The following is a 27,804-nucleotide window of genomic DNA, read 5'->3' as shown; positions in this document are numbered from 1 at the left end:
GGAAGGGTTTGCCCCTCAGTATATATTCTGCCATTTGTAAATAAAGGTTTCAAAGTTTGTTTAGAAGCCTTCCAAATAAACTTTATCCGCTTTTCCAGTAAAGAAAAGTATTTCGGTGAAGCTTCCCTCTTTAATTTGCATCATCTCTGTTTTAACAACAATTTACTTGCCGAAAAATTGTACAGTTTAAGGAGGATCTTGCCGTAATTACAGCCCTAAATCGTTCGGGTTCTTTGGCAAGTATTTCGTTGAGTTTTAGAAAAAATTAAAAGTGTTATTCACCAGCCTAGTCGGTCCGTATTGGGAAAAACTGTGCCCTCTGTTTCGTGTACCTCAAGACTACGGGCACAGTTTTTCCCAATACGGACCTCCCGGCTGGCGAATAACATATATATACAGGGCCACTTTTGAGGGAGCATATACATCAAGTGGCTCGTTTGGCTTGGCAGTGGATGAAAGAACAAGGAATAACGAATATGCGCGTTAAGTCTTAGGTCTATATATTTTGTGGCTCGTTTGGCTCGGCAGTGGACATATCTAGGAGCAAACGAGCCACGCGAGCCGTGGATAGTAAAAGTGGCCCTGTTTTCTATGTTCAGTCGAAAGTTTTCCTCAAATTTTCGTACCTTTGCGATGTTTACGGTCATTTCCACATTCAAACACAGAGTAATAATCTCCTCAGCCCATCATGGAAAGAAAAAAGTTTGCAAAAATATAACTTTTAAGAGAATACCTATGAACTCTTGATGGCTATCTAACCTGGTACAAGGGGACCTGGTACTAGGTTCGCCAATCCCAGCATTCATTCGGATGACTGTAATAGCAAAGAAGCGCATTGGGTAAAACCCTGATCCTGATTGTCCGATCACATGAGCGTCTACTTTGCGAAACTGACTTACATCTCCTCTGGCTCAACGGCATTTGAAGTGAATTAGGGTTTGAGGTAAGCAACGAAAAGCAAGAAAGATTAGGTTTGTGGTTTCTTTCAAATAAATTCTCAGTTTTCTAGTGATACACATACTTGTAACGTATCCATTTTCCGCAACCTTCTCTTTCAGATTAGAGTTTGGTGAGAGCGGTGTGCGTCGATCGAGGTTTATTACAAAGAATTGTTCCAGATCAGGTTTGATACTTAATACATATGCTATACTCCAATCTTTCATTCGTATCAAGCTAATTATTTCAAAAGCCAATTCGATTTATTCAGTTTATGAAAAAATATGACGCGTTTTACCAGCGCCTACATCCAAGGGAAATAGTAGATACAAGTACTTCCAGTCATGAATATTTCTCAAATAATTCACCATGCTAACGAGATTATTAATTGGTTTTCGAAAGTGTTTGGTTTGATCCGTTCCTTTGCGTTTCTTCTCGTGTTCGGTCTTAAATATGAATCAGCAAAGGTTGGTTTTCCTGAATAATGAGCGATCTATATTTCTTTGTTACTTCTTCCCCGTCTGATTATCCACATGACCGTTGGCGGGAAAACAAAGTCACATGACTGAATGAAGAGCTCTAGAAACGCAGCCATGATGCGTGTGTCTTTTGGGACGAGTGACTCACTTAAATTATGTGCGAAATTTACAGATTCCTCTGCCTTAGTCATGTCAGAAAATTTGTACTTCTGTCTTTGGGAAAAAGAGCCTCATCAGAAGAGTACAGTTCAGGGAGTAATTCGGCGATTTACACCCCTGCATTGTTCGGCACGAAGTCCAATTACCGGTGTCAATAGCCATGTGAGAAACTCAGGAATGAAAAATTTAATGCAAGAGCACATACCCTTTTGAGTGCTACGGAATAACAGTTACTGGGCCAGTTTTTCCTTTCTGTGTTTGATGTCAACCTGGACCTACAATCTGAAAAAAAGAGTTTTTGACATAGACTAATGTTGGTGGCATGAAAGGTCTAGAACGGAATATGGCCACCAAAAATCTTTTTCCAAGGACTAGAGAAATTAGTTGATACCTGAGTAGAACAGACCAAGTGATGGTACTGCCGTTAAATTATTGGCCAAGGGTTGCCTAATTGATGTTAGGCATTTGAATGTTATAGTGGTTGAACCACCTCAGTAAAAGTACATCAGAGACCGTGGGTAAGGAGCTTCGCTATCTGAGGACCATCTTGGGGAGGTTGAATTGTTCTTTTGCTAAGCATGGGGTTAAGCTGGACAGGCCCCTCAGTATTCATTATTATGAGTGGGTTAATACCACAGACACCAAATTGAAAGTCTCAGATGCCTCATCTGTTTCACCCTACATGAATTCCACTACATCCTTGGTAGAGTTTCTATCACCCCCGGCTGTGTTAGGGCAGCAGGAGATGCCAGTAGACCTGCACCAATTTGTTGTACCAGCCCAAACCAGAGCTTTAGCAGAATTAGCGGACAGCCCCATGGAAAAAAATAAACAATCCTGATACGTTTGATAAAATAATCAGCAAATAGTAAAGAACAAACACTTTTGAGTATGCCTGAATTTTAAGTTATGAAATGATTCCCAACACAACAACTTACCTGTTTCTTTTTTTCTACTTTCTAAGGAACTGATACTGATTCAGTTGCAATTGAGGGCAACATTAATGTCCAGCTGTCCAGAATGGAGTTCACTCATGCAAAGGCTGCCCACAAGCCTACAGCCATGGCACTTCACCTTGTGGATCATCTTTTTAAAAGAGATGTGTTGTTTAAATCAACTGTCCATGGCACAAAGGGGTATGCTCCCCCAGACCAAGACATACTTACTGCAATTAGAGGTTAGAAAAGGGTTTGTAAAACTTGTGCGAATAGAGCTAAGAACTCCGCATCTAAACCAATTATAAATATTTTCACTGTTTGCTTGGAAATGTAGCATGTGACCTCCCAATTGTTTATTATTACAAAAAAGTCAGACAACAGATGTAGGAACCATTTTTTTTAAAGTAAGCAGTTTGTAATATGCATGCAAGTCATTAGACACAATTTGGTGTCAACAATTTAAAAAAATTTTTAACATATGCTTGAAAACCTTGCTGGTCTATATATAAACACGAAGCAACATTTGTTTTCTTTATTATTTTCCACTGAATTATGAACAGTATTTGCATATCAGAGCCACAGTGCTAACGCCCACCTTTGCATGTGGGACCAGTGTAAGACAACCATTATTAAAAGAAAATTAAAAGCTTAAAAAGGACTATATTTTTTGCATTGAGAATATTAATTAATTAAATTAGCATATAATCATCAATCAATTGAAACAAGCAAAATTTCAACTAAGGCATTGATATAAATAGCTGAAATTGTGAATTGAAAAGGACCCCAGAACTCATGTGGGCCAGTCAATAGGTCTAAATTTACTTGTTGAATTTAGTTGAAGTGGAAGTCTCAACTGTGATTATTCCTGAGTGGAATGGTCTAAGAAAACCATACATTGAGGCAGTCTGTAAAAGTAATTTGCATTGTTTTTAAGTATTATCAGGGCAAGCAACAGATGCTCTAAATTATAGTTGTGAGGACAAGCTTATAGATGGTAATAAAGACCTGATGCAGTTCTTTGAAGAAATAATCAAATGGTAAATGCTTCAACCATCCATGTTTTGACTTGTAATAAATGTTGCCTTGGTAGATTCTTGCTGATAATGATTACTCCATACAACCATTGGTAAATGAATCACACCACAATGTTGTCTGGATCTTAAATAAAAAATTAGTGAAAGTAGTTGTCAGGTATTTACATCCATTATATGCTTCTTCTCAAGGAGACACACCAGCAGAATTTAAACTAATTAGGTTGGCAGCCACCCAAGACAGGGAGATTAGGAGATTAACTGCTGGCAGTGGATTAAGACAAACACAAATAAGCTGGAATGATTTTGATTGAATGTTTCCTTATATTTGGGTTGTTTTTCAGTTTGTCAGAAGAAAACTATGGCCAATGTTCTACCAATACAGACAAGTGGATACAACTTTCAAGAGTTGTTTGTGAGATATGTGGACGATTGGGTAAGTTGATCTGGTGCTTCATTAGCAATTAAATCTTTTTTTTTTCACAAGAACCTTACTTCATTGTATTCTTTAAGTTACACCCCATTCGTGGTTCCTCAACATATGAAATAATATTGATTCTTTTTGAGGAAATCAAGACATACTGTATGCATGTGCATAGGTTTCTTACTTGAGTATAGTAGTTAACCTCTCAAATATATGGATATAATGATACAACTGATTTTTTTCAGGTAATTCACATTGTGGTTAAAAAGCTCAAGTGTTTATTTTATAATTCAATGTTGTATAAGTTGGTTTGCCTGTGGAAAACATAGTAACAAAAATACCTTGAATTTCCTTTCTTTCATGAAAAATGATTAAATTGCTACCACTTGGAATTGCATGTTTGGCTCAAAAAAGTTTGGCTTGTTTCTATGTTTTTGGAACATTAACAGTACATTTAAATTATAAAATGCATTATATAGCAATTGATAAATTGAAAATGTGTAACCTATGTTATGTATAGCAGTGTGTGATCTATGAATAGAAAAATGTCATTTAGTTTGGGGGCTAAGTCTTTTTCCATCATTTGCAGTTTTTAAATTGCATGGTTGTAATTTAGATGCTCAACATTTGCAATTAAAAAATCATTTTTCTAATTAAGGTATAACCATTTGCAATTTATGAGTAGTGTACGTGCAATTGCTAAGTCACAAATTGCCTAGTAGCTTTTTTAAACTCTAAATCAACTGTAGAAGATATGGATAAGTAAATGTACTCCTATCTCTTTTATAAAATAATAATTGAATAATTGTGGATTGAGTTTCCTTTGACACTTGCATTTTGATGTGATGTGTTTCTTGTCACATCTTGTACAGGTGATGAACAGAATATTCAAGAGGATCATTTGGCGCACTGTAGAGAAGGTGAAGAAAACTACTTTGCTGATGGTGAGAATTCTTCATGTGTGTCATATGAGGTTGATAGTGACTTGCTGTCCAATTCAGAAAACTGTGGTGGATCTATCAATAGTGAGTGATTTCTACCAAACACAATCATTACTGTTAATTGTGAAAGACTTTGCAGAGATTATGATGAAAGCGTGGCATGAAAAAGGTATAGTGTGTGTGTATATACATATAAATAGATATATACACATTCTACAGATTTTTCCACCACTCATTTTTTAACATGTTCGCACAGTGGTCGACTGTTTGAATTTTTTTTTGTAAAGTTCTTTTTTATTTATTCAGCTTTAGTGGAATAGGCTTGACCAGGTTTTCACCATTACCATTGCAGTGTACTAGGGTCTAGAACTCCCCATTTATACATGTTTTTCTCACCGTGTAGGTGGCATTTCATGTTTATTTTTATTTGTCAATAAGGCCTCTTCTGCATCATCTGTGGTCCCCAGAGTGGTATTAGGAATATTCCTTGTCCAGATTTAGTTTCCTGAGGCCAAAAATAATTCAATTATTGATATTATGTTGTAGGCAAATTGATAAGAACAAGTTATTGTGAGTTATTGCCTTTGCCATCAGTGTGCTGAGTTAAGGATTTAGAATTTTAGTCTTACCATAAATTCACCAAGTTTCTATACAGCATTTTCACTCTTTAATGAAATTCTCTGATACCCCAAAAATTCCAGGGGCAGCACCAGTATCACTTTTGGTAAACAATATTCTCTTTTTGCAGAGGGAAATAAAATGGTCTCAAAATATTTATTCTTTTTCCATGTCATGATTTTTGCACTATCATAATTTACAAAATATCTAGAAAGTGATATGATTTGTCCTTTTTTTTATTCTTTTCAAGGGAACATGCAGGGCAATGGTGGTACACATAATGATGAGCCTGAGTTGTATTCTGGCTCAAGATGCAATACCATTTATGTGGATTCTACTGCAAGCTCTCAGCTTGGAGCCACAGGGCATGGTTCTGAATGTGAAAGCCCTCTTCTTATTGAGAAAGTAGAGAAGAAAGAAAGAGATCAGGACCCTCAACCAACTGACACCTTGTCTTATGACAAAGTAGAGAATTGGCTACAGTTCACCTGCTCTGCCAATGGCTTGCCATCTCTGTCTCCTTATATTCCAGAATCATCAGACTCAGATCACAATGATACTCTTACATTGCTTAATTGTGTGGAGTCTGCAAGAGCCATTATGGAAGGAAGAAAGAAAAGAAGAAGAGTAACAAATTGGTGGAGTAGGGGAGGAAAAGTGAGTAATCCTCTCTTTCATTCCATATTGGTGGAACCTCTGAAAATTTTACCAGGTTCACTAATGTAGGTGATGGTCTAAAATTGAAATTTCTGGCTGCTTCTCTTGAAACTTGAGGCAGAAATGTGCAAAGATCATATCTTTTTTTTTACAGTATAATTGTCTGTAGTTTGTCAGCATATGTATTTTACTTTTCAGTATTTTTAAAATGAATTTCTTTTGTTGGAAAGACTTTTTTTATGAATATGTTAAACTTAACAGGAAAGTACACATTAATGACAAACACATGACACATTAATTTGATTCTGAAAAGTCAATTGTACACTGATCAACTTTAGTGAAGTAACCATCTGCAAGCAAAGCTTGGAACCACTAACAGATTACCAATACTATTTGTGATTTAGCTTTCAAACCCCTGATTGGCTTTTTTCTTGAGAGATAGCTACATTTTTCAGATGTTTGTGGTGTTCTCAGGTTTAGATATAAGTTTCACAGTAAGTATAATTTTGATTTCTATGATTATTGTGGCATACATATTTAGCATGAAGAGGAAGAAGGAGAGAAGCAGATCTCAAGACGAGATGGGGCAAAGAAAGACTACAAAGTTGAGAAATGGCTGAAGGTTGTCTGCGCTGCTAAGGGCTTGTCTGCTGGGGAATTGACATCATTTCTGTCTTGTAATGTTCCCTCAAGTTTAGATGCAGCTCATAACGATGAGCTTTCATTGCTAAAGGGTGTAGAGACTGTAAGAGTTAGATTACCAGGAAGAGGAGAAAGAGAGAGAGATACAAAATCTTCTTACAGTGGAGAGGTGAGGAACTCTTTTTGTTTCTTTTGAATTGTGCATCCAGCATTATCTGTCATTTTTCAGTGCTCAAGGCAGGTTTGTTAATACCCAATATAAATAAATATGAGGGCAGATATCTTATATTATGCTAATTTACTATTGTTCGTTTTTGCTTTCGGTACACATGGGCAGTGTAGTCATTTCCATTTTTAATGGCTTTTCATTTGCAGTGTAACTGTTGGAGATGTTGGGGGGGGGGGAGAAGGGGGGAGGGAGACACAGGCAAGGGATCTGCACCTAGATATTACATCCCATGTAAAGTTTTGCATAGGGTACATCAATGGTTTCTGTGATGTGTTGTAGTTACAAACCTAATGAAGATTTTATGGAACTTTCGGACATTAAGTTTCAGATGTCTCTGGTTTGACTCAATCTCCTTATTGCATTTGGTTAGTTTATTGTGCTTCAATAATTATAGTCATCCTCAACAGTTCTGTATACCAATGGGACTCCGACCCTGTAGACGCGGGTCACCTTAACTTAATAACTTTTATAACTCATCCGGGTTCTCTAATCATAAATAACAGGAAAGCAGTCATACATTGTCAACTGCACTACTTCCCCTAAGATTGCCAATTACCTGTATGTCTGTATTACTTACTTTTCCAGCTCTTACCAACATTTCTTGATATTTGCTTTTTTGTCCAACATCGAAACGCTGAGTTGTTCTAAATTTTTTTAAATGTTTTTCAAAATCCACAGAAAAATGATGTCCGACCTTCCCAAAGCAACCATCAAGACGTGGCAAAGCAGGCAGAGGCTTGAGCTGCCATAAGCAATCATGAAGAAAAATTCATCACAATGAAAACTTAGTTTGTGTTATGTAATTTGTAAACACATCGAGCGTCTCTCCCAACTATCCGCGTGCATTCTGAATTGGATTATAGAACGCTAGACATTGTCCATTCCTTAACTTTTCCATGATATATTAGCCAATCAGAGCGCGCGTTAGAATGTCGCTATGTTAAAATATAGGATGCAACAGACAATTTTGAAAACATGTACTTTCGTACCCGAGTGTCATTAGAGTTATAATGTATTAAAGATGTTGTTAATTTAAGTCGATAAGTTGGAGAGTTGGAGAATTGCAAAGGATATCACGAGAGCTATCGTCACTGTTCTTTTAGCTTTTTCCTCTCCTTCCTTTGCAAACAAAGCTACCAAACATGAAGTTTGACAACTTTTGTAACGCCATCAAGTTCTGAGATATAAAGACGAACATACTGGGTTTCAAGGAATAGAGTTGAGAGCCGATCCATTTTTTCGTAGTAGGTTTTAAAGACGTACATAAATGTAGGTTTACATATTCCTGCTCATCAAATGAAAAAAAACGTTCCAAAGATTACGTCCTGATCTATCACGATCTAAAAGCTTGATCAGGAACACAAAACGTCCAGTGTCTGTAACATTAAGTCTTAAACCAAGTTTATTTGAATCAAAAAGTCTAAACATGAAGCTGTTAGAACATGGAAAACCTAACAATAAAATAAAAACAAGTGTACATAATCAAGAAACATGTGCCAGAAATTGCTGAAAACTACATTCATCTTGCACAGTACAAAATCAGGCCATGACTTAGTTTTGTTTTTCTAGAAGTTTTATGACAATTTGAGGCTGCTGCTACTGCATCAAGGTGAACATCTGCTGTAAATTTTGCATCTGTTCTTGTTACTGTTTAGTTTGCTGCAGAATGACCTGCATCAAATCCTGATGTTGCTTTTTGGATTGCTCTTCCTTCTTACTCTCAGCCTCTAGTCGCCGCTTCTGTAGCTGTATTTCTTCCATTTCCCATTTCTGCATGAGGTCATTCTTTTCTCGCAAATATGCCACCGTGTCGCTACCACCTCTTCGACGTTTGGCTCTTGCTGCTGTTTCATTCTCTACCTCATCTTTCCTTTGTATTTTCGTATTTTTTTGTATATTGTCCCGCCAAGGTTCTTTAGAGCTCTGTTACTCATTTCCGCTGCCTTGGCACTATCGAGTTTCTTTTTGTCATTTTGCGCTGTTTCTTCAACCACAGCTTCTTTTTCTGCTATCTCCTCAAGTGCTTTTTCAACGTCACCCAAATCTGTATCTATTCCGCTCAAAAGCGTAAACCGTTCTCTAACAGATCGCTTCGTCACTGAATTGGGGATGTTGAAGGCTGTTCAGATTGTTCGCTATTTCATCCCAAATTTGGCCCCTTACGATGCTTCCTTTCTTTGCCTCAAATGGTTCAAGAACGGGAATCTCCTGACAAAGACAATTGTCATATTGTTCAGTCCACTCCATGTTGGTTCTAAAGATAAAAATAAAATGTTAACACTTATTTTTTTTTGTGTGTTGCATGTTGTTTGTCTTTTTTTTTACTGCAAGCAGAACCCTTTTTTGTTCACATGCAAGACACTTAACAAACATAAACAATCGAGAGATTATCATTTACTAAGCGTAATTCGTGTTGAGTTTCACAACATTCATTGTTTAAAACGTGAAGGAACGAGAATAAGAGAACTTACTGAGAAATCTTCTTGGCACTCATGTCAGCTGCAGCCATGACATGTTCGGTGGAGAAGAAAAAAAACATGTTTTTTTCTCGGAAATCAGGTCCCAGAAGAGTAGGCAAATGAATTTAAAATATTATTGACTCCATAATGCGCAAAATATTCGAAAATTGTAAAAGATAATTGATAAAAATACTGTGATCAACTCACGTTTTGTACGAAACGGCAAACTAGTTGTTTTGACGTCTCAGACAACACAGCTACGGCGGGAATTTACGGGAGACGGCTACCGGAAGTAAGTAAACACGCATTCAAACTTCCGCCTGCCATCGTAGACATCCGCCGTCCTCGGATCTTGAGGTCCCTAATAGTGATTTGGGTACGGGGATACTCAAAATGAGATGTTGTTATATTACCTGTCTGGAGTGGTTCTCAAACGTATTTGTTCTTATTGTTAGTATTGTCAAAGTATGATCATATGAATTTATTTATATTTATAAGTTTATGTAATAAAGTCTCGCACGACTTGTGTCTGCATGCTTAGCTGTGCGTATATCGAGTTATGGATGCACCTGGGAAGTTTGGAGAGTACTCAAGAAGCTAGTGTTGCTTTCAGCTGTGCCTCACGCAACTCTTTCGCTTCTCTTGTGCTCTCCAAACTCCTGCGTGAATATCTCAGTCGACATAAACACGCTAAGCAAAACCAATTCTTTGTCGTCGCACGACGCGCTATACAACATTTCCCTGCGACACTATCGAAGTCGGGCTTCTTTAAAGTCTCTGAGGCTGGCATAGATTTTGCTGTTCCATTTCCACGCCTTCTCAAAGATTTGCCGGAGAATAAAGATTTAGTCACTGTCCGAACGCAGAACCCTGCGTGCTATTTACCAATGTCTTTCTCCAGGAGGGTCGTAATGCGTCCTTGTATAACCTTTCGGAACACTTTAATATCTTGTGAGGTACAGGAGTGTTATGTTGGCTCTTCACATTTTAGTGGATTAGATACTTCAATTTGGAAAAGATGTCTTTGTAAATAACTAAGTGTATGTAGGTGTATGACGCTCCATTTTTTTCATGGCACTTATGTTGCAAAGGTGGTTAATCACATGGCCGGTGAGCTCGCTTAGTTCCTAGCTGTTGAAAGTCATCCGCGTGTGGTCCCAGGTTAGTAATGTGGTCATTTCTAGTAGGCTAGGTGAATCTGTTGCAACACCAGCCGCCTGTCGCGCCAATAACAAAAGTCAGTCACATGTTCTATCCGTTCAAATTGGACTGACCACGTGTAAGCAATTTTAGACAGAACGCCTCGGAGGCCTTTCTCAAGAGTAAATGTATTCTTCACCACTGTGTTTGGATTGAATTCCACCGGAAGCTGTAGAGTTTTAGCTCAGCTTTTAAAAGGTGAGGAATAGGAAGTTTTTTTTCCCTTACATCAAGCAAGTGTGAAAAACCGCACGAAGTGAAAGATTTACTTTCATGGTTTGTACGCAAACAGGAAGAGCTTTAGGACGGAAGTATTAATAGATTTTCCTCTCAGACGTGTAGAAATTTCGTTCATTAGACGAAGAGTATGTTCTCTACCAAACTAGGCTCTTGTATTTGTCAGCTAAGCACGTCGATTTAGCCTGATAATTTTGCTCAGTTTCAAACACAAAATTTGCGAGGTTCTACAGCTGTAATTTCCAATGAGAACCATGAAATTAAACCAAATATCAACTCTGCGGTAGAGTGTTTATAACTCTTTTGCGGGCTTGTTCTAGATGAAAGATTGTAATAGACGCGGAAAATTAGGCAATGGTTTGTCCACTCCTGACTTTCTTTTCTTCGTTGATCAAAGCTTTGAATAAAAGTTTGGTAAATTATTGAATATTCCTTTTATCAGTATCGTGATCAATTTTGTTCATGAAAGAATGACTAGTAAGGCAAAATATTACTATGTTATCGTACGCTTGGAGTCGTGTATCGAGAGAAATGGCAGAAAAAAATGTCATCCGAACACGCAGAGACGACTTAAGCATGGAAAGGATGTTAAAATCAGCAACTTATTCGTGTGCACTGCATCTTATAAAACGATTGGACCAACTGCTACTTTCATTTAAACGAATATTGTCTGTGTAAGTGCTGGATAAGATATCCTATTCTTTGCCTATGGCTAATCGCCTGGCTAATAATTTTGCTAGATGCAAGTTATTGTGACGAAATCCTTGTTGCGAAAACTCGTGCGGCGTAGTTCAGATAATAGGTCATAGTGATTCCATCATGCAATTATGTACACACATCAGCGAGTCACGTCAATAATAACGTCACGCTTAGTTATCGACCTCGTGAGCGATTTTAAACCAAACGCTCTTTTGTGGGGCTTTTGAGGTGCATGTATTCATTCGTGTGTTGGGGCTGAATTCGACCAGAAGTCACGCAGTTTGAGCTCAGCTTCCATAGGTGAGATACAGGAAGGGTTTTTAACACTTATAATTCATAAGTATGAAATGATTTATTGATAGATTTACTTGCATGGGTTGTGCACAAACAGGAATGGTTTCTGAAACCTTCTCAAAGGTTTTGACGGAAATAGTTACCGATTTTCCTCGCAAACATGTGTAGAAATTTCTTTCTTCAGACAAAGAGTATGTTTTATGCGGGACTTGACTCTCGTATTTGTAAGCTGAGCAGTTCGGTGATTTAGCCAAATCATTTTGATGAGTTTCAAACACAAAATCTGCGAATTGAGGTCCTTAATTTCAGAGATAAGCGCCGTGAAATCAAGTATCTATTAGGCGGCTGGGGTTTAAGGGCTTGTTCTGGATGTAGGACTGAACTAGGTGCGGAAAATTAGACAGTGTTTCGTCAGTTCCTTACTTTCCTTGCACTTCCGTGCAATCATGCGCTTCCAGTCTTATCGTAGGAGAAATTGCGAATAGAAATATTTCGCTTGAATGCAGAGACGATTGTGGTTCGTGAACAATTTTCTTAACTGACCGTTGATTTGTATTCGCTGCATGGTCGAGACTACGTTTCAGTAAAGCATGACAATATCAAGTCAATTTTTATTCAAATGTACCCGTGTTTAATTAATCCAACAATATCTGCGTTAGGGTCAGTTAAAATAAAATAAACTAAAATTGCTCTGTTTGTTACTTTTTCGGATCAAGAGAATGGCTAATCACTTGGCCAAAAGTCTTGTTAACTTGTAATAACTTTGATCAAATCCTTGCTGCAAAGAAAAACCATCCACTTAAAGTTAGAGATCGTCATGTGATAATTAGCGAATCTGTTACGTTGTCCGAATCTTGTCGGCCGCCTGTCACCTCAATAACAAAAGTCACGCAAATGGTTAATTCCGCTAGGACCCACCACGTGAGCGATTTAACGGAGGCTTCTCGCAAATGCGTCAAAGTCGAGTTCGACTAGAGGCTTTCGAGCTGAAACTCAGTTTTAAAAAGTGGGATATAAGTGCTTACACATATTTCTAACAGGTTTGAAATATTTTGGTTTTCCATTTCCATGCATAAATCATTTAGATGAATGTTTCAGACGGAAGTATTTTCGATCTTCCTTCTTAACATTTCGAAAAATTCGTGCAGGGGATCATTGAAAAATGTCATATTTTAGACGCAACTCATGTATAATTTCCTTCTATCAGTATCGTGATCAACTTTTTTCATGGAAGAATGACTAGTTAGGCAAAATACTAGTATGTTTGAGCTCAGCTTCCATATGTGAGATACAGGAAGGGTTTTTTTTCTACGTATGTCAAACAAGTATGAAATGATTTAGAGATAGATTTACTTGCATGGGTTGTACACAAACAGGAATGGTTTCAAGAACCTTCTCAAAAGTTTTGACGGAAATAGTTATCGATTTTCCCTGTAAACTTGTCTAGGAATTTCTTTCTTCAGACAAAGAGTATGTTTTATGCCAGACTCGACTCTTGTATTTGTAAGCTGAGTAGTTTGGTGATTCAGCCAAATCATTTCGGTGAGTTTTAAACACAAAATCTGCGAATGATAAGTCCTTAATTTCAGAGATGAGCGCCGTGAAATCAAGTATTTACCAGGCAGCTCGGTGTTTAATGTTTATTTTTTTGGAGGCTTGTTCTGGATGTATGACCGTACTAGATGTGGAAAATTAGACATTATTTCGTCAGTTCTTGACTTTCTTTACACTTCCGTGTAATCATACCCTTCCAGTCTTATCTCTAGAGAAATTGCGAATAGAAATATGTCGCTTGGATCCAGAGACGATCGAAGTTCGTGAACAGTTTTTTTTAACCAACTCTTGATTTGTGTTCGCTGCATGGTCGAGACCATGTTTCAGTAAAGTATGACTATATTAGGACAAGTTTTATTCATAGATATTTGCTTTGATTAAATCGAATAATTTCTGTGTTAGTGTCAGTTATATTAAAATTAAATTACATTTTTCAGTGTGTTGCATTTTTCGGAATGCGAGTATGGTTAATGACTTGGTCAAAAGTCTTGTCAACTTGTAATAACTTTGATCAAATCCTTGTTGCAAGAAAAGACTATGCGACTTGAATTAGAGCTTGTCATGTGATTATCAGTGAATTTGCTACGTTGTCCGATGTTGTCGGCCGCCTGTCACCTCAATAACAAAAGTCACGCAAATGTTTAAATCAGCTAAGACCGTCCACGTGAGCGATTAAAGGAGGCTTCTCGCTAATGCGTCAAAGTCGAGTTCGACCAGAGGCTGTCGAGCTGAAACTCAGCTTTAAAAGGTGAGAGATAAATGTTTATACATATTTCAAGCAGCTTTGAAATTTTTTAGTTTTCCATTTCCATGCATAATATTTCCACTTTCAAGAATTTCGTTTTAAGAAACCCATAAGACGAATATTTTAGACGGAGGCATTTTCGATCTTCCTTGTAAACATTTCGAAAAAATCGTGCAGAAGATCATTGAAAAAGGTCATATTTTAGACGCAAGTCATGTGTTTGTAGCTTAAAACGTCGTTTACCCAGATTAGTGTGTGCGTACTGCCGAAATCTAGCGACGCTTTTAACGATAATCGTGGTGAAAACTTTCGAACCAAAGACTTCAAAATTGCTTATGGAAGAAATGGCCACGGTTAATTTGTCCGTAATGTGACTTGAATACTTAATTTACGCGCATTTTTTTGAGAGGTAGCTACCACAGTCTTCTGAATATTGTAAGTTACGTCTGCGTAAAGAGTTGTTACAAATTTATGTTTATGTTTGCCTATATGAGCGAATGGAACCATTTAATTTAATTGGTACCGTGAAATTCAACCAAATATCAACTCTGCGGCAGAGGGTTTACAACTCTTTTGCGGGCTTGTTCTGGATGAACGATTGTAATAGACGTGGATAATTAGACAATGATTTGTCCTTTTCTTCTTTGATCGAAGCTCTGACTGAGAGTTTGGTAAGTTCTTGAATATTCCTTTTGTTAGTACCGTGATCAATTTTTTTTCTTGGTTGAATGACTAGTTAGGCAAAATACTACTATGTCATCGTACGCTTAGAGTTGTGTTTCGAGAGAAAGGGAAGAAAAATATATCGTCCGAAAACGCGGAGACGACTTAAGCACGGAAAGGATATTAAAATGAGCAACTTATTCGTGTGTACTGCATCATATAAAATTATTGAACTAACTGCTATTTGTGTTTCAATGAATAATGTCTGCGTCAGTGCAAGATAATTTGCGCTATTCGTTGCCTTTTCGGGTTGTGAAAATGGCTTATTGCCTGGCCTATAATCTTGCTAGATGCAAATTATTGTGATGAAATCCTTGTTGCGAAAACTCATGCGTGTATGGGTCAGATAATAAGTCATAACGATTTCATCATGCTATTAAATACGCGTCAGTCAAGAGTAACGTCCACAGTAAAAGTCACGCTAATGTTGTCGACCACGTGAGCGATTTTAAACCGAACACTCTTTTATGGGGCTTTTGAGGTGCATGTATTCATTCGTGTGTTGGGCCTGAATTCGACCAGAAGTCACAGAGTTTGAGCTCAGCTTCCATAGGTGAGATACAGGAAGGGTTTTTAATACTTACATCAAACAAGTATGAAATGATTTAGTGATAGAGTTACTTGCACGGGTTGTAGACAAACAGGAATGATTTCTGAAACCTTCTCAAAAGTTTTGACGGAAGTAATTATCGGTTTTTCTCGCAAATTTATCTAGAATTTTCTTCCCTTAAGACATAGAGTATTTTTTATGCCATACTCGACTCTTGTATTTGTAAGCTGAGCAGTTTGGTGATTTAGCCAATTCATTTTGGTGAGTTTTAAACACAAAATCTGCGAATTATACGTCCTTAATTTAGAGATGAGTGCCGTGAAGTCAAGTATCTACCAGGCAGCTGGGTGTTTAAGTTTACCTTTTTGAGGGCTTGTTCTGGATGTTCGACTGTACTAGATGTAGAAAATTAGAAAGTATTTCGTGAGTTCTTGACTTTCTTTATATTTCCGTGTAATCATGCGCTTCCAGTCTTATCTCAAAAGAATTTGCCAAAAGAAAGATGTCGCTTGGATGCAGATCGAAGTTCGTGAACAGTTTTTTTAAATGACTGTTGATTTGTATTCGCTGCATGGTCGAGACCATATTTCAGCAAAGCATGACTTTATTAGGACACTTCCTATTTAAAGATACTCGTGTTTAATTAATCCAACAATTTCTGCGTTAGTCTCAGTTAAATTAAAATTAAATTAAGCTGCTCAAGTTGTTGCTTTTTTCGGAATGCGAGAATGGTTAATCACTTGGCCAAAAGTCTTGTTAACTTGTAATAACTTCCATCAGATCCTTGCTGCAAAAAAAACAAAACAAAAACAAAAAAAACTATCCGCTTCGAGTTAGAGCTTGTAATGTGATCATTAGCGAATTTGTCACGTTGTCCGATGTTATCGGCCGCCTGTCACCTCAATAGCAAAAGTGACGCAAATAGTTATATCTGCTGAGACCGACCACGTGAGCGATTTTAAGGAAGCTTCTCGCTTATGCGTCAAAGTCGAGTTCGACTAGGGGCTCTCGAGCAGAAACTCATTTTTAAAAGGTGAGAGATGAGTGTTTATACATATTTCAAGCTGGTTTGAAATTTTAAGTTCACCATTCCTTGCATAAACCTTCTACTTTCAAGAATTTCGTTTTAAGAAACCCATGAGACGAATGTTTCAGACAGAAGTATTTTCGATCTTCCTCATAAACATTTCGAAAAATTCGTGCAGGAGATCATTGAAGTATGTCATATTTTAGACACAACTCGTATCTTTGTAGCTAAAAGCGTCTTTTACCTAGATTAATGAGTGCGGTTTGCCGAAATCTTGCGACGCTTTTAATGATAATCGTGGTGAAAACCTTTCGAACCAAAGACTTCAAAATTGTTTATGGAAGAAATGGCCACGGTTGATTTGTCCGTAGTTTGACTTGAGTACTAAATTTACCCGCATTTTTTTGAGAGGTAGCTGCCATAGTCTTCTAAGAGTTTTCAGGAATTTATATTTATGTTTTTTTTTGCCTATATGAAATGAACGAATGTAACGATGAAATGTAAAAGGTACATTGAAATTGAACCAAATATCAACTCTGCGGCAGAGGATTTATAACTCTTTTGAGGGCTTGTTTTGGAGGAACGATTGTAATAGTCGCGGAAAATTAGGCGATGTTTTGTTCACTCCTGACTTTCTTTTCTTCTTTGATCGAAGCTTTGACTGAGAGTTTGGTAAGTTTTTGAATATTCCTTTTACCAGTACCGCGATCAACTTTGTTTATGGTGGAATGACTAGTAAGGCAAAATACTACTATGTCATCGTACGCTTGGAGTCGTGTATCAAGAGGAAGGGAAGAAAAATATATCGTCTTAAAACGTAGTGACGACTTAAGCATAGAAAGGATGTTAAAATCAGCAGCTTATTCGTGCGCACTGCATAGTGCAAATGTTATTGACCACGTGATCGATTTTAGAGCGAACGCTCTTTTACGGAGCTGTTGAGGTGCATGTATTCATTAGTGTTTTGGGGCTGAATTCGATCAGGAGTTACGGAGTTTGAGCTCAGCTTCAATCGGTGAGATATAGAGAGGGTTTACTTATACTTATATCAAACAAGTGTGAAATGACTTAGTGATCAGATCATCAGTAAATCTGTCTTTGGTTCGCCACCTGTCACGTCAATTACAAAAGTTGTGATCACGTGAGCGATCTCACTATAAATATGGCTTTCGACTTGTTTATTCCTGCTTATTTGACGCTTATGCGACAAGATCGAGTTTAGTAAGAGGCAGTTGGGCTGAAGCTCAGCTTTATAAGGTAAGGAATAAGTACTTTAAGCAAGTATGAAATGATTTAGTGCTAAATTTCCATGAATAAACCTTCAACTCACAAGAATTTCGTTTTGAAGAAACCCTATCACGCGAATGTTTCAAACAGAAACATTTTCGATTTTCCTTGGAAACATTTCAAAAAATTTTAGCAGCAGATCATATAGACGCAACTCGTATATTTGTAGCTCAGCACGTCTTTTGAGCTCCAACATTGCGTGTGCTTTGCCGAAAACAAGGGTTTTTAATGATAAGCATTGTGAAATGAATTCAAATGTCTGGAACGAAAACATCCGAACTAAAGACTTCAAAAATACTCATCAAGGAAAAAGTTACGGTTAATCTGTCCGTCGTTTGACTTATACGAAATTTACCTGCATTTTATTGAGAGGTAGCTGCCACAGTCTTCCTGAAAATGTAAGTTACGTCTGAGTTTTTGATCGAATGTGACTGTCAGGTTAAAAAAAATCATTCTGTTGTGTTTAATCTCTCATCATTTAACAATTGGTTTCATCAAAGACTGACTTTTAACAACTCGTTTTCATTTCACATTTATTTCCTCGCCAAATTGTATTTGCTCGTGGGGTCACCACGATCAGTGGCTGGAAAATTGGGTCACATGACTAAAACCACGCACGCGCGCACACACACACTGGCTTTAGTGGGCCAGTCATCGTGGGACAACTTTCGTCGTGAAAAGGCATCTTCCTCCATCTATTGTAGTTTTTAAAAGCCTACTAGCACCTAATGCCTGGGAAATGTAAAAAGCAACAAATGTTTCCTTATCAAAATAGAACACCCATTCACACACACTCAAGGAGTTCTAAATTTTTACTGGACTGTGTGCATTGTTATGGGACTTATTCAAACATTAAAAGATAGGTTTATTAGTGTCTCAGTCACACAGTCAACTTGTTTTTAGAATCTTTTGATCCTTCAGAAAAGGGTTATATTTCACAGCTTAATTAACCACTGACAGGAATCTTATGCAACATCTTAGCCAAAAATCTAGAAAATAAGAGTCAACCTTTCTAGCTGGGTAATGCGATGATGACCTGACCTGAGTGGTTGGTGTACATGTAACCATAATTATCTTCTGTTGTAGTTTGGACACTATTGCATCCTGAGTTCACCCACACAGGGATTTTTTGGTCTAGAGTGATCATTTCTTTGATATCTGGGGCACTGCTTTCGTAATTAATGTTATAATTATATGTTGATAGGTATACCTGTTAATTGAATCTTGTGTTCTTTAGGTAATGGCTTCTATGGATGATGATTCTCCATCTGATAGAAAAAGGAAGAAACCCACAAGGAAAGGCCCTCATGATATAATAAAAAAGATGGCTGTGGTCTTAACAGAGGGGGTTGTTGGCAAAAATAAAGAAGCAAATGAAGTGTTCATGCCAACTACAATCACTATGTCAAATGAAATATATCCAGATCCAAGGCTGCGTCAAGAAATCTTATTTACCAAGAGCATGACACCAGAAGATATAAAAGAAGTAATAAAGAATACCTTTCCTATTCTTGCCAATGCTGAAAGGTAATATTTTTAAGAGGAAATCAACCTAAATAATTGAATTTTGTCTGATGAAAAATTTGACATTTAAATTGTAATTTGTGTCAAACTATAATTTGAAAGAATAGCACATTCTTTTAAGTGAACTGAATTCTTAAGTATAACTTTTGAAGTGTTTGTTAAACAAGTCTGTGATTCCAACATGGATGGTTTTGAGGTCTTGAAGAGTAAGGAAAATCTTGTGAAAAAATTTGTGACTTACCCTCCATATATTCCCTTTGAGTGAAATTATTTAAACCCTTGTTTACTATGTTTGCTAGCATATCTAATTGACAATACACATGGTTGTTCCAAGACATTTTTGTCCTACCTATTTTAATTGTGTCGATTATCACATTTTCAATCCTACAAAAAATTGTAGTGGTTCAAAGACTGCAGGGTGATATATGTGTCTGTGTAATATATGGATAGGCCTTTAAACATCATGAATGAATCCTTAGATGTCTTTTATCTTTGTCACCAACTTTCATTTGCAGATTTTTTTGTGCAAAAGCAGTTCAAAAAGTAAAACTTGACTTCTGTGGAGAGCGATGTATTTGGAGTGGGGAAGTGCTCAACCGAGAGATAAGGGGGCACAGTGTGTTGTACATCTACTGGGAGGTTTGAATTATTAATCAGCCCTATATGAGACAGAATATTTATATTTAAGAACAATACTTTGCGCTATCTTTCATGCATTTGGTAAGTTGATATCATTTTGACATCAAATCCCTTTTGTAGCAGTCTGACACTGGAGGAAGAACCCTCATTCATGACCACCTTCATCTGCTTGCTTTCATTTTAGAAAACACCACACAGATCACTTTTAAGCAGGTTTAAAATACTGTAAACACCAAGGGATAAGCTGCACTTGTAGATTTAAGCCATGCTTAAAATTTTGGATGAAAGATTTTGTCAAGAACGTTTTTGGAAAGATATCAATAGAATCACAACTAAGGTCTGGTAAATGTTGCTTTATTTTGGTTGCTTCATCAAACATACAAGCTAAGAGGCACTGTTACACTTTTTTATTTTAAGTTTTAAAAGAAAATTGTATACATTTGTTTTTATTCACATTTAACTTGACCAGACTATTACATTTATACTGACATTTATTTAAAGCTTTAATGTAAAATCACTGTTGCATTGAATTGTGAGCTATTACTTCCTTTTCTCTCCTATGGCTGTATAGTTTGGAGCAACACTTATGACCATAACATTAAACCACTTTAAATAATACAAAGGAAAGCAATCCGTCTAATTACTTTCCCAAGTTTTGATGCACCTGCAAGTCTTTTGTTTGCTAAGCTTAACCTTCTTAAGCTTCAAGATCATATCAAGCTTCAAACTCTCTTTTTTATACACCAATTTAATACCAGCAAACTACCAAAAATCTTTGATTCGTTTTTTGTTGAAACATCTTAGAAACATAATGTAAATACTCGCTTTACATCTAGATTTACTTTCTATCTTCCAAAAATTCAAACAAATTATAGCAAATTTGATATTTGATTTAATGGACCTAAATTACGGAATGAGCTTGATGAAGAAGAACTAGCTTCACATTTCATTAGTCTTGATTAATCTTTACTAATATTTTGGTACTTCATCTCAATTTTTTTGTCTTGTTATGTATATTTACATTTGTACCAATTTTATGATATTTATGTGTACCAATGTATTTGTTGTGCTTCTTTCCTGACTTTCACGTTTTTAATTATCATAATTATGGTCACCCAACTAGTTTAGCTTTTTAGATATTATGAGTGTCCCGCTACTGTATGTATTGTTTATTTATTTATTCATAATTATATTCTTGTAAATTCTTTTAGTTGTGTACAGTAGTAGAAATAAACTGTTGTTGTTATTACTTTACAGGAAGAAAATAACGATCAACAGCCCTCACTAACAGCCCAAGTGGAAAATATGCAGATCTCTAGAAATGTGAGTAGTGGGTTTACTTGTTACTTCACAGGAGAGAACATGCTGAAAAAGCTATGTTTTACTTTGAAAATGTAGCTGTCTAGAGTGATTCAGCTACATTTACGTTGAAATATCTTCAGAAACTTGTTTGTGTTTCACTAGAGACAGAGATCACTCTCCAAAATTATAACTTGCCCTATAGACAAGCAATTTTCAGGTTTCACTTGTCCAAACATTGTCCTGCTAGCATTATTTTCAGCATAAAGAAAACCACTCTAAACAATGAAAGTCCTTTGCTACTGAGGGAATATAAAATATAATTAGCATGCTCTTGTATTTCATTTGACATGAGATGGTTGATTGTACAAGGGACCAGGGAGAATAAGATTTCAGGGGGAGGTGGAGGTTTTGCTCAATTCTCGTATTTCATGTACACGACATGCATGTTGTTGTTGCGCCTTATTTTAGACATTTATGCCTTGTTTTGGATGGTATTAGATTGTTTGCGAGTGGTTGTAGATGTTTTTGAGGTGGTTGTTGGTGGTTGTTGAAATTTTTGAGGTGGTTGTAGGTGGTTTTTAGGTGCTTTTAGGTTGTTCCATGTTTTAGTGCTTATGTGCTCTACTGATATATTGCTGGTGCAATTTTCAATGAGTAGACTTTGTAGAATAAATTATCTTTAATTCAAGGGTGGTGGCTCATTTTTATCATTGTGGGGAGAATGTAATTGCCCTTATTATGAAAATCTCTTCTTATAGTCAATGATTGTGTTGATGATGATGCTGGTAATTGACAATAATTATCACTATAAAGCCAACAGAGTGCACTAGAATTTTTAAACAGATATGAATGTATATTTTACTGAATACTTCAAAATTTTACTTTACAGGGACATTCTTCAGATACCTGCGACTCAGGCATAGAATTTTCTGGTAATTAGTGGTGGTTTGTTACTATAAATATTCTGTATATTAATTGTCTTTGATGGACACTGCAATTTCAATGACTCTTCAGGAAACACAGTTTGCTAAAACCTATATATATATATATATATATGTATATATATATATATATATATATGTAGCCTGAAGAGCTTGATCCTCAAACATGATAGTTCTATGTTTGATAATAAGATTACGGGACAAGAGAAAAGCAAGTGAAAAAACTACAGTTGTAATCACCTGTACATTCTGCTTGGTTGCTGAAATACACTAAACATTTATGGATCTTCAGACCTGTGGTTGCATTTTGGTGCATTTTGAAAACCTTCACATTGACTCCTGTGAAATACATCATGAAAAGTTAATAATGTAATCTTTATTAGACAACCAAATACCTTTTATTACTATAGGTTTCCTCACCATACTAATCTGTTTTTTTTTTATTGTTATCATGATTATTAATTTATAATTTTTCTTTTTTTACCAATTGTTCTAATTTGTTGTAATCTTATATGTAATATGGAAAAAATTATTTAAAAAAATAAGATAACAAAATTGAAAGTTAAAATAGTGTGTGGTTTATATTTTGTTTCCATTACTCGTGTGTCATACATTTACCACAGAGGGTCCACTACCTGTCAATAACAGACAAGATGATGATGTGCAGGTACAACATATTACAACATTTAAAGCATTAATTTATTCATTTTTCTGGTTTACTTTAATTAATCAAAACTGTAACAAAATTCTCCCATGTGATTGGTCATCACCAGCCAGATTTATGCAATAATAGGACAGTGTCATGTCATGCTTGTAATTAGAGAGTGTAATATGACAGTTGACAGTTCATGTAGTGCACATTTTGCCCAGTTGACATTTTTTTTATGATAATGCATGATCAATGTTTAGTTTCTTTCTCATATTTTGTCATTATAAGTTTTGATTGTTTGGAAACAGGACTTTGTGTTGTCCAATTTGGTCTGTTATCATACTTGCTATTAACAAATAGGACACCAGCTTTGTGGTCATCCTATTTTGGACTCCACCTTGCAATCCTGTTAGCATTATCAAGATTAGACTGTGACCAATTCATGTGACTTGTGGATACGTTTATGATGAAATTGAACAAACTCAGTATAGCTTTAATGCTTTAATTCTTCATGAGCTGAAACTAAAGAAAGGCAAAAAGTTATTGTCTAAAAAGATTACAATTCTTACTTCCAAAAGTTTCTTTGATTTAAGATTACTTTATTTTGTCTGGCTTTGTGAAGTTTTTAATCTGAATTGAATTTCTCAAACTTTGCTCATTATGTACCAATTATCTGAGGATCTATTCGGTTGTATTTGTGGTTGGAAGTTGCATCAACTTGTGATCATTTTGATTTGAATATTAAATGATAACTGGAAAAAATATTATGTGAGCTACTGCGATATTATTGTTTTAAAGTAGAGAACTTAATAAAGCAGTAGTTATACTGATTCCTTTCACACTTGTTAGATTTGAGATTGGATATAGCTAACACAGTATGATACTCCTTTGTAGGCAATTAGCTATTTCATATCAATGCTGACTTATGAAACATTAACATGTATTCAAGCTTAACAATAAACTAAAACCATCATTTTAGAGGACCATTTTTAACACGCCTTTTGGTATCTAGAGAGGTTCTATAGCTGCAATCAAAATAGACAATGCTAATGACGAGATGAGTTAGAAAGGAAATTTGAACATCAAGATTTTTCTGGAGAAAGTAGGGGCACATGTTTGACGTCAGAGAACACTGATGGCTTTGCTCAGAAGGCTTACTATTATGGTTTCAAATTGTCTTTCCATGTTTTTGTGTCTGCTGCATTTATAATGCATGCAGACACTTAGATAAGCTGTAAAACGCGCGACCAGCTACTTCATATACGACAAGATCTCGGATTTACTCTTGACGTTTCACTGCGGATTCCATTTGGTGATGAGATACATGAAGTATGCACGGAGGGGTAATACTTTCGGCCTGTAATACTTTCGGCCTGTAATACTTTCGGGTGCAAACTTCGTTCCTCAGGGGAATAATCTATCCAATCGGATACGAGGAAAGGACAAAGGAAAGAGGTCGTGGCAAACTACCGATTTCCGGGAAGACTCGGAACCAATCAAATCTGAGAAAAGGACAAAGTCAAATCCGTCAAACTATGTGCTTTCGAAAAACGTTTGGGTTGCGTCGTATCGTCCTGATTTCGTTCGTCAAGCCAGGGTGTATTATTGCTTGCAAGGTGAGTGATCTTTTCGCTTTTCATATTTGTAATGGATTTCTTAAAAGGTGTTTTCTCATTTGGCCACAGCATTCGCACTGGGTTTCATTCCGGCCGAGTGAAAGGTTTTGAAAGATGCTTTGAATTTGTAAATCGACTGAAGCTTTCTCGGCGCCAACACGATCACCGCCCCGCCATTTTGCAAGTGCTCAGGACGCAAAATAAGCTTTATGAGTCCCATTTGGGGAATGCAAAGTCCCTTCGGGGAACAATTGAGCTCCATTTGGGGAATGAAAAGCCCGTTAAGGGAATTATTAAGTCTCACTTGGGGATTACAAAGCCCAATGCGGGATATAATATGCCCTGTTTACGAAATGGATTTGGCAGAAGATACATGTATTTCACTACACACATGAAAACATCTATCACTAGACAAACATGTGCGAAAGCTGTGGCGATTTTATACAGAGGAGAGAAACCTAGAACTAGTATTCTTATGATAATTACTATCTAAGCATCGCTATGAACAGATCTTTGCATACAGTTGTAAGGTATCAATGCTTTCAAAAATTGGAATCCTTCATCAAGATGAATCAAGCGCTCAATTGCTCCTTCACATTTCAACTGTCCAGCATTTGAAGATTTGCTATTTCCTTTGCACTTCCTAAGTGCAACTTGTGATTTTCTTAAGAGAATTTTCATTTGAAGCTTTTTTGTTTTGAAGAATATATTTTCAACACACATAGCAGCTCTCCTATCTGATCGTCTTAGTTCAGATTTAAAAATGTCGCTATAATGAACATTAGCTAGTCTATCTTTATTTTCTGGTCGACTTTGACCAAGGAATATACCAGGATATGCTAACTCTTCAGAATATTGATCTCTGAATATACTTAAGGGTTTGTTTCCCTCTCCTGGTGCAACATTTAAAATACGTTGAGGCAGACTGTCTTCAAAATAATGTGTGTTGGTCAACATGGTGTCAGTAACACCAGCAGGTGTTTCTGCTTCATCTTCAGTCCACTGATCATCATTATCATTACTGTCATTTCCATCTTGCTTATTGGAACCACTGCTCTTTTCTATTTCTTGTTCACTTTGATTTTCAGTATTAGTATCATCTAATAAACAGTTTGCAGTATACTGCACTCCTCAACCTTCATTTAGTGTTATTCCTGCTGTTGTTGATTGATTTATAATGAATAAGTAAACAAATAAAAAATTATAATTCACCTAGGTAAGTTTTTTTTTTGGCATTTTGTTGTTATAGTTAAAATTTGTAGTAGTAGTCGTAGTCGTCGTCGTCTTTTGATGCAGTGCTCCCTATGTTATTAGAAATTTTGAAATACATTATATTGCTATGAAACAAACTCAAAAGGTTCTTTTTCACTTGCAGTCAATGGAAGAACAAAAAGAAGAGATTGTTGGTTTCTTACACAATGTGTCTCCAACTAAAAAAAGTAGCAAGACATCTTACTTTGACATGTCCATACAAACCACCGATGGCTTAGTAAGAGGAGTCTGCGTCTCCGGAAGTAAACAGGAACACTTTGATCAAATGAGCAAAAAGAAATCTCCAATAAAACTTCGAAATTTTAGAATTGAAAGAGCAGGAGAAGCAACCACAGTACTGATGAATAACAATGTACTGTTAGAGCCTACAAAAGAAATACCTTTTTCAAGAATTGAGTTGCCAAGTGCCAACAATATCCAATCAATTTCAGCTGCAAACACAAATCAAAGTATCACCATCAAAGCCAAACTTATTCAGATGTCATCAACAAAAAAAGTGAAGACAGAGTATGGTGAAAAAAAAAAGTTGTTTGCCTATCTTGTGGACCCACATGGAGCCATTAAGGTGACACTTTGGGAACAATTCTGTGGATCTCATTAATCCTGCTGAGCTACCTCAGAACTTTACCAATACAACAGCAGCAGCAGAAATACTTGGAGTGCGAAGTGTCACGGCATATCAAGCCTGCTGCAACTGTAACAAAAAGCTGGTAATAGAGATGTCTCCCATACTAACCTGTTCAACTTGTGGGCTCAAGCAGAATATGAAGTCCACCATTCAACAATGTTATGGACAACTACTGGTACAAATTAAAGAATCGAAGATCACAGTGACCCTGTTCAACGACATCCTGCATGATATGCTAGCGTCACAAGGAAAGAGCACTCTTCCGATCACTGAAGAAACCATAACTACCTTTCTTCTAGAGTTACCAACTATAACCAGCATAACATTCAACAACAAACAAAAATAGTGGAGTCAGTGCAAATCTGAATAAAATGAACAATTTCCTGTCACACATCAGTGGAAATTACTACTGAATACCAAACGTTAATAATACCTGTTTTGTTACAGTTTGCAACAAACATTTTGTAGACACTGGTTTTAAGTGAAATGATTGTTTCTCTGACTGATAAACATTATTTACAAGTACACGTGCTGCTTTTTTTGGGATAATATTTCTGTTGCATTACATTTCTGATACATTTCATTTCAATTAAAAGACAAACACTTCAAAATACTTTTAAAAGTATATTCACCTATTGGTTACTTGAACACAACAATGTAAATATACTAACTTTGTTTTACCTATGTTTTGTTCCAAATTGATTGCATATTACCATTAAATGAAAAACATAATGATTTCTTAGGAATTATTACAACCAGAGACTTTTTCTTGCTTTGCAAAACTGCTACTGCTTTGCATTACAGTTGTCTTGTGTTACAAAGACTTCTGATACTATTCAATTTTGTTAAAAACTATTGGCTGTTGTATTTCAATTCTTTGATTTAAATATTCTGCTACAAAATAAAAGAAACGTTCACTTTAATGTTAGATTCTTTGCAGTACCATAACACAATAAAAGTTATTTAAACAGTGATGAAGATGTAATCACCATCATGATATTGATGATTGATATTGATGATCCCTTACCTCCAACTGGAGCATTGGACATTCACCACTTCAGTTCCCCATCTTTGTGATGCCTTGAGCATTCCATAGCACTGCCTTTCGGGAGATGTTTCTAGCCAGTTTAACAGTATTCAAAAAAATAGGCGCCTACAGCAGATTCCATTCCACTACAGCAGACACAAGTACCCATTGGGTACCTATTTTTTATTTTGTCAGCGCTATTACCCTATGGAAGAAGAGACGAATGAGATATTTAATAGATATCCATTATTTGAAAATTCACCACTTGACTCTCCTTCTGGAGTCACTCATGGTGAGTAAATTATTGACATACCTGCAGTTATTGATAGAGAATATAATTAAGAATTGGTTCATGCTCAGCATGCATATGTCATGTT

At 36.4% G+C, this 27,804-nt stretch overlaps 2 protein-coding genes and 1 pseudogene across 5 annotated transcripts in view; 2 read left to right on the top strand and 1 right to left on the bottom strand.

Moving 5' to 3' along the window:
- The first annotated feature begins 894 nt into the window (after positions 1 to 894).
- LOC131791933 (uncharacterized) lies at positions 895 to 9,327 on the top strand. Of its 4 annotated transcripts, none has more exons than XM_066172782.1 (9): positions 895 to 943; positions 1,059 to 1,094; positions 2,539 to 2,751; positions 3,447 to 3,549; positions 3,888 to 3,979; positions 4,840 to 4,911; positions 5,777 to 6,183; positions 6,725 to 6,994; positions 7,733 to 9,327. In XM_066172782.1, exons 3-9 carry the CDS (start codon positions 2,595 to 2,597, stop codon positions 7,793 to 7,795), a joined length of 1,164 nt encoding a protein of 387 aa, XP_066028879.1. In that variant the 5' UTR covers positions 895 to 943; positions 1,059 to 1,094; positions 2,539 to 2,594; the 3' UTR covers positions 7,796 to 9,327. The 4 variants fall into 4 exon arrangements, with proteins under 4 accessions (XP_066028879.1, XP_066028876.1, XP_066028878.1 ...); XM_066172779.1 differs by having other exon boundaries at positions 4,840 to 4,992; XM_066172781.1 differs by having other exon boundaries at positions 914 to 943; positions 1,059 to 1,123; positions 4,840 to 4,992.
- On the bottom strand, positions 8,699 to 9,301 carry LOC136283626 (CAP-Gly domain-containing linker protein 1-like; annotated as a pseudogene).
- An 8,376-nt stretch (positions 9,328 to 17,703) lies between the features above and the next one.
- Positions 17,704 to 27,804, top strand: part of LOC131791923 (uncharacterized) — a 37,490-nt gene continuing 27,389 nt past the window's right edge. The window contains exons 1-7 of the mRNA XM_066171726.1: positions 17,704 to 17,799; positions 19,067 to 19,356; positions 19,869 to 19,992; positions 21,250 to 21,315; positions 22,184 to 22,226; positions 22,859 to 22,902; positions 27,623 to 27,719. Coding sequence (XP_066027823.1) covers positions 19,070 to 19,356; positions 19,869 to 19,992; positions 21,250 to 21,315; positions 22,184 to 22,226; positions 22,859 to 22,902; positions 27,623 to 27,719 — 661 coding nt within the window. The 5' untranslated portion in view covers positions 17,704 to 17,799; positions 19,067 to 19,069. The remainder of the gene's footprint in view (positions 17,800 to 19,066; positions 19,357 to 19,868; positions 19,993 to 21,249; positions 21,316 to 22,183; positions 22,227 to 22,858; positions 22,903 to 27,622; positions 27,720 to 27,804) is intronic.

Source organism: Pocillopora verrucosa, chromosome 9, assembly GCF_036669915.1.
Source record: "Pocillopora verrucosa isolate sample1 chromosome 9, ASM3666991v2, whole genome shotgun sequence".
Lineage (NCBI taxonomy): Eukaryota > Metazoa > Cnidaria > Anthozoa > Scleractinia > Pocilloporidae > Pocillopora > Pocillopora verrucosa.
This window is presented reverse-complemented; position numbering and strand designations above follow the sequence as displayed.

Excerpts from the sequence above, each read along its gene's own strand:
- LOC131791933 (XM_066172779.1), top strand. The coding sequence starts at position 2,595 with ATGGAGTTCACTCATGCAAAGGCTGCCCACAAGCCTACAGCCATGGCA. Across the intron at positions 2,752-3,446 it reads CATACTTACTGCAATTAGAG|TATTATCAGGGCAAGCAACA; the intron begins GTTAGAAAAGGG and ends ATTGTTTTTAAG. Across the intron at positions 4,993-5,776 it reads CTGTGGTGGATCTATCAATA|GGAACATGCAGGGCAATGGT; the intron begins GTGAGTGATTTC and ends ATTCTTTTCAAG.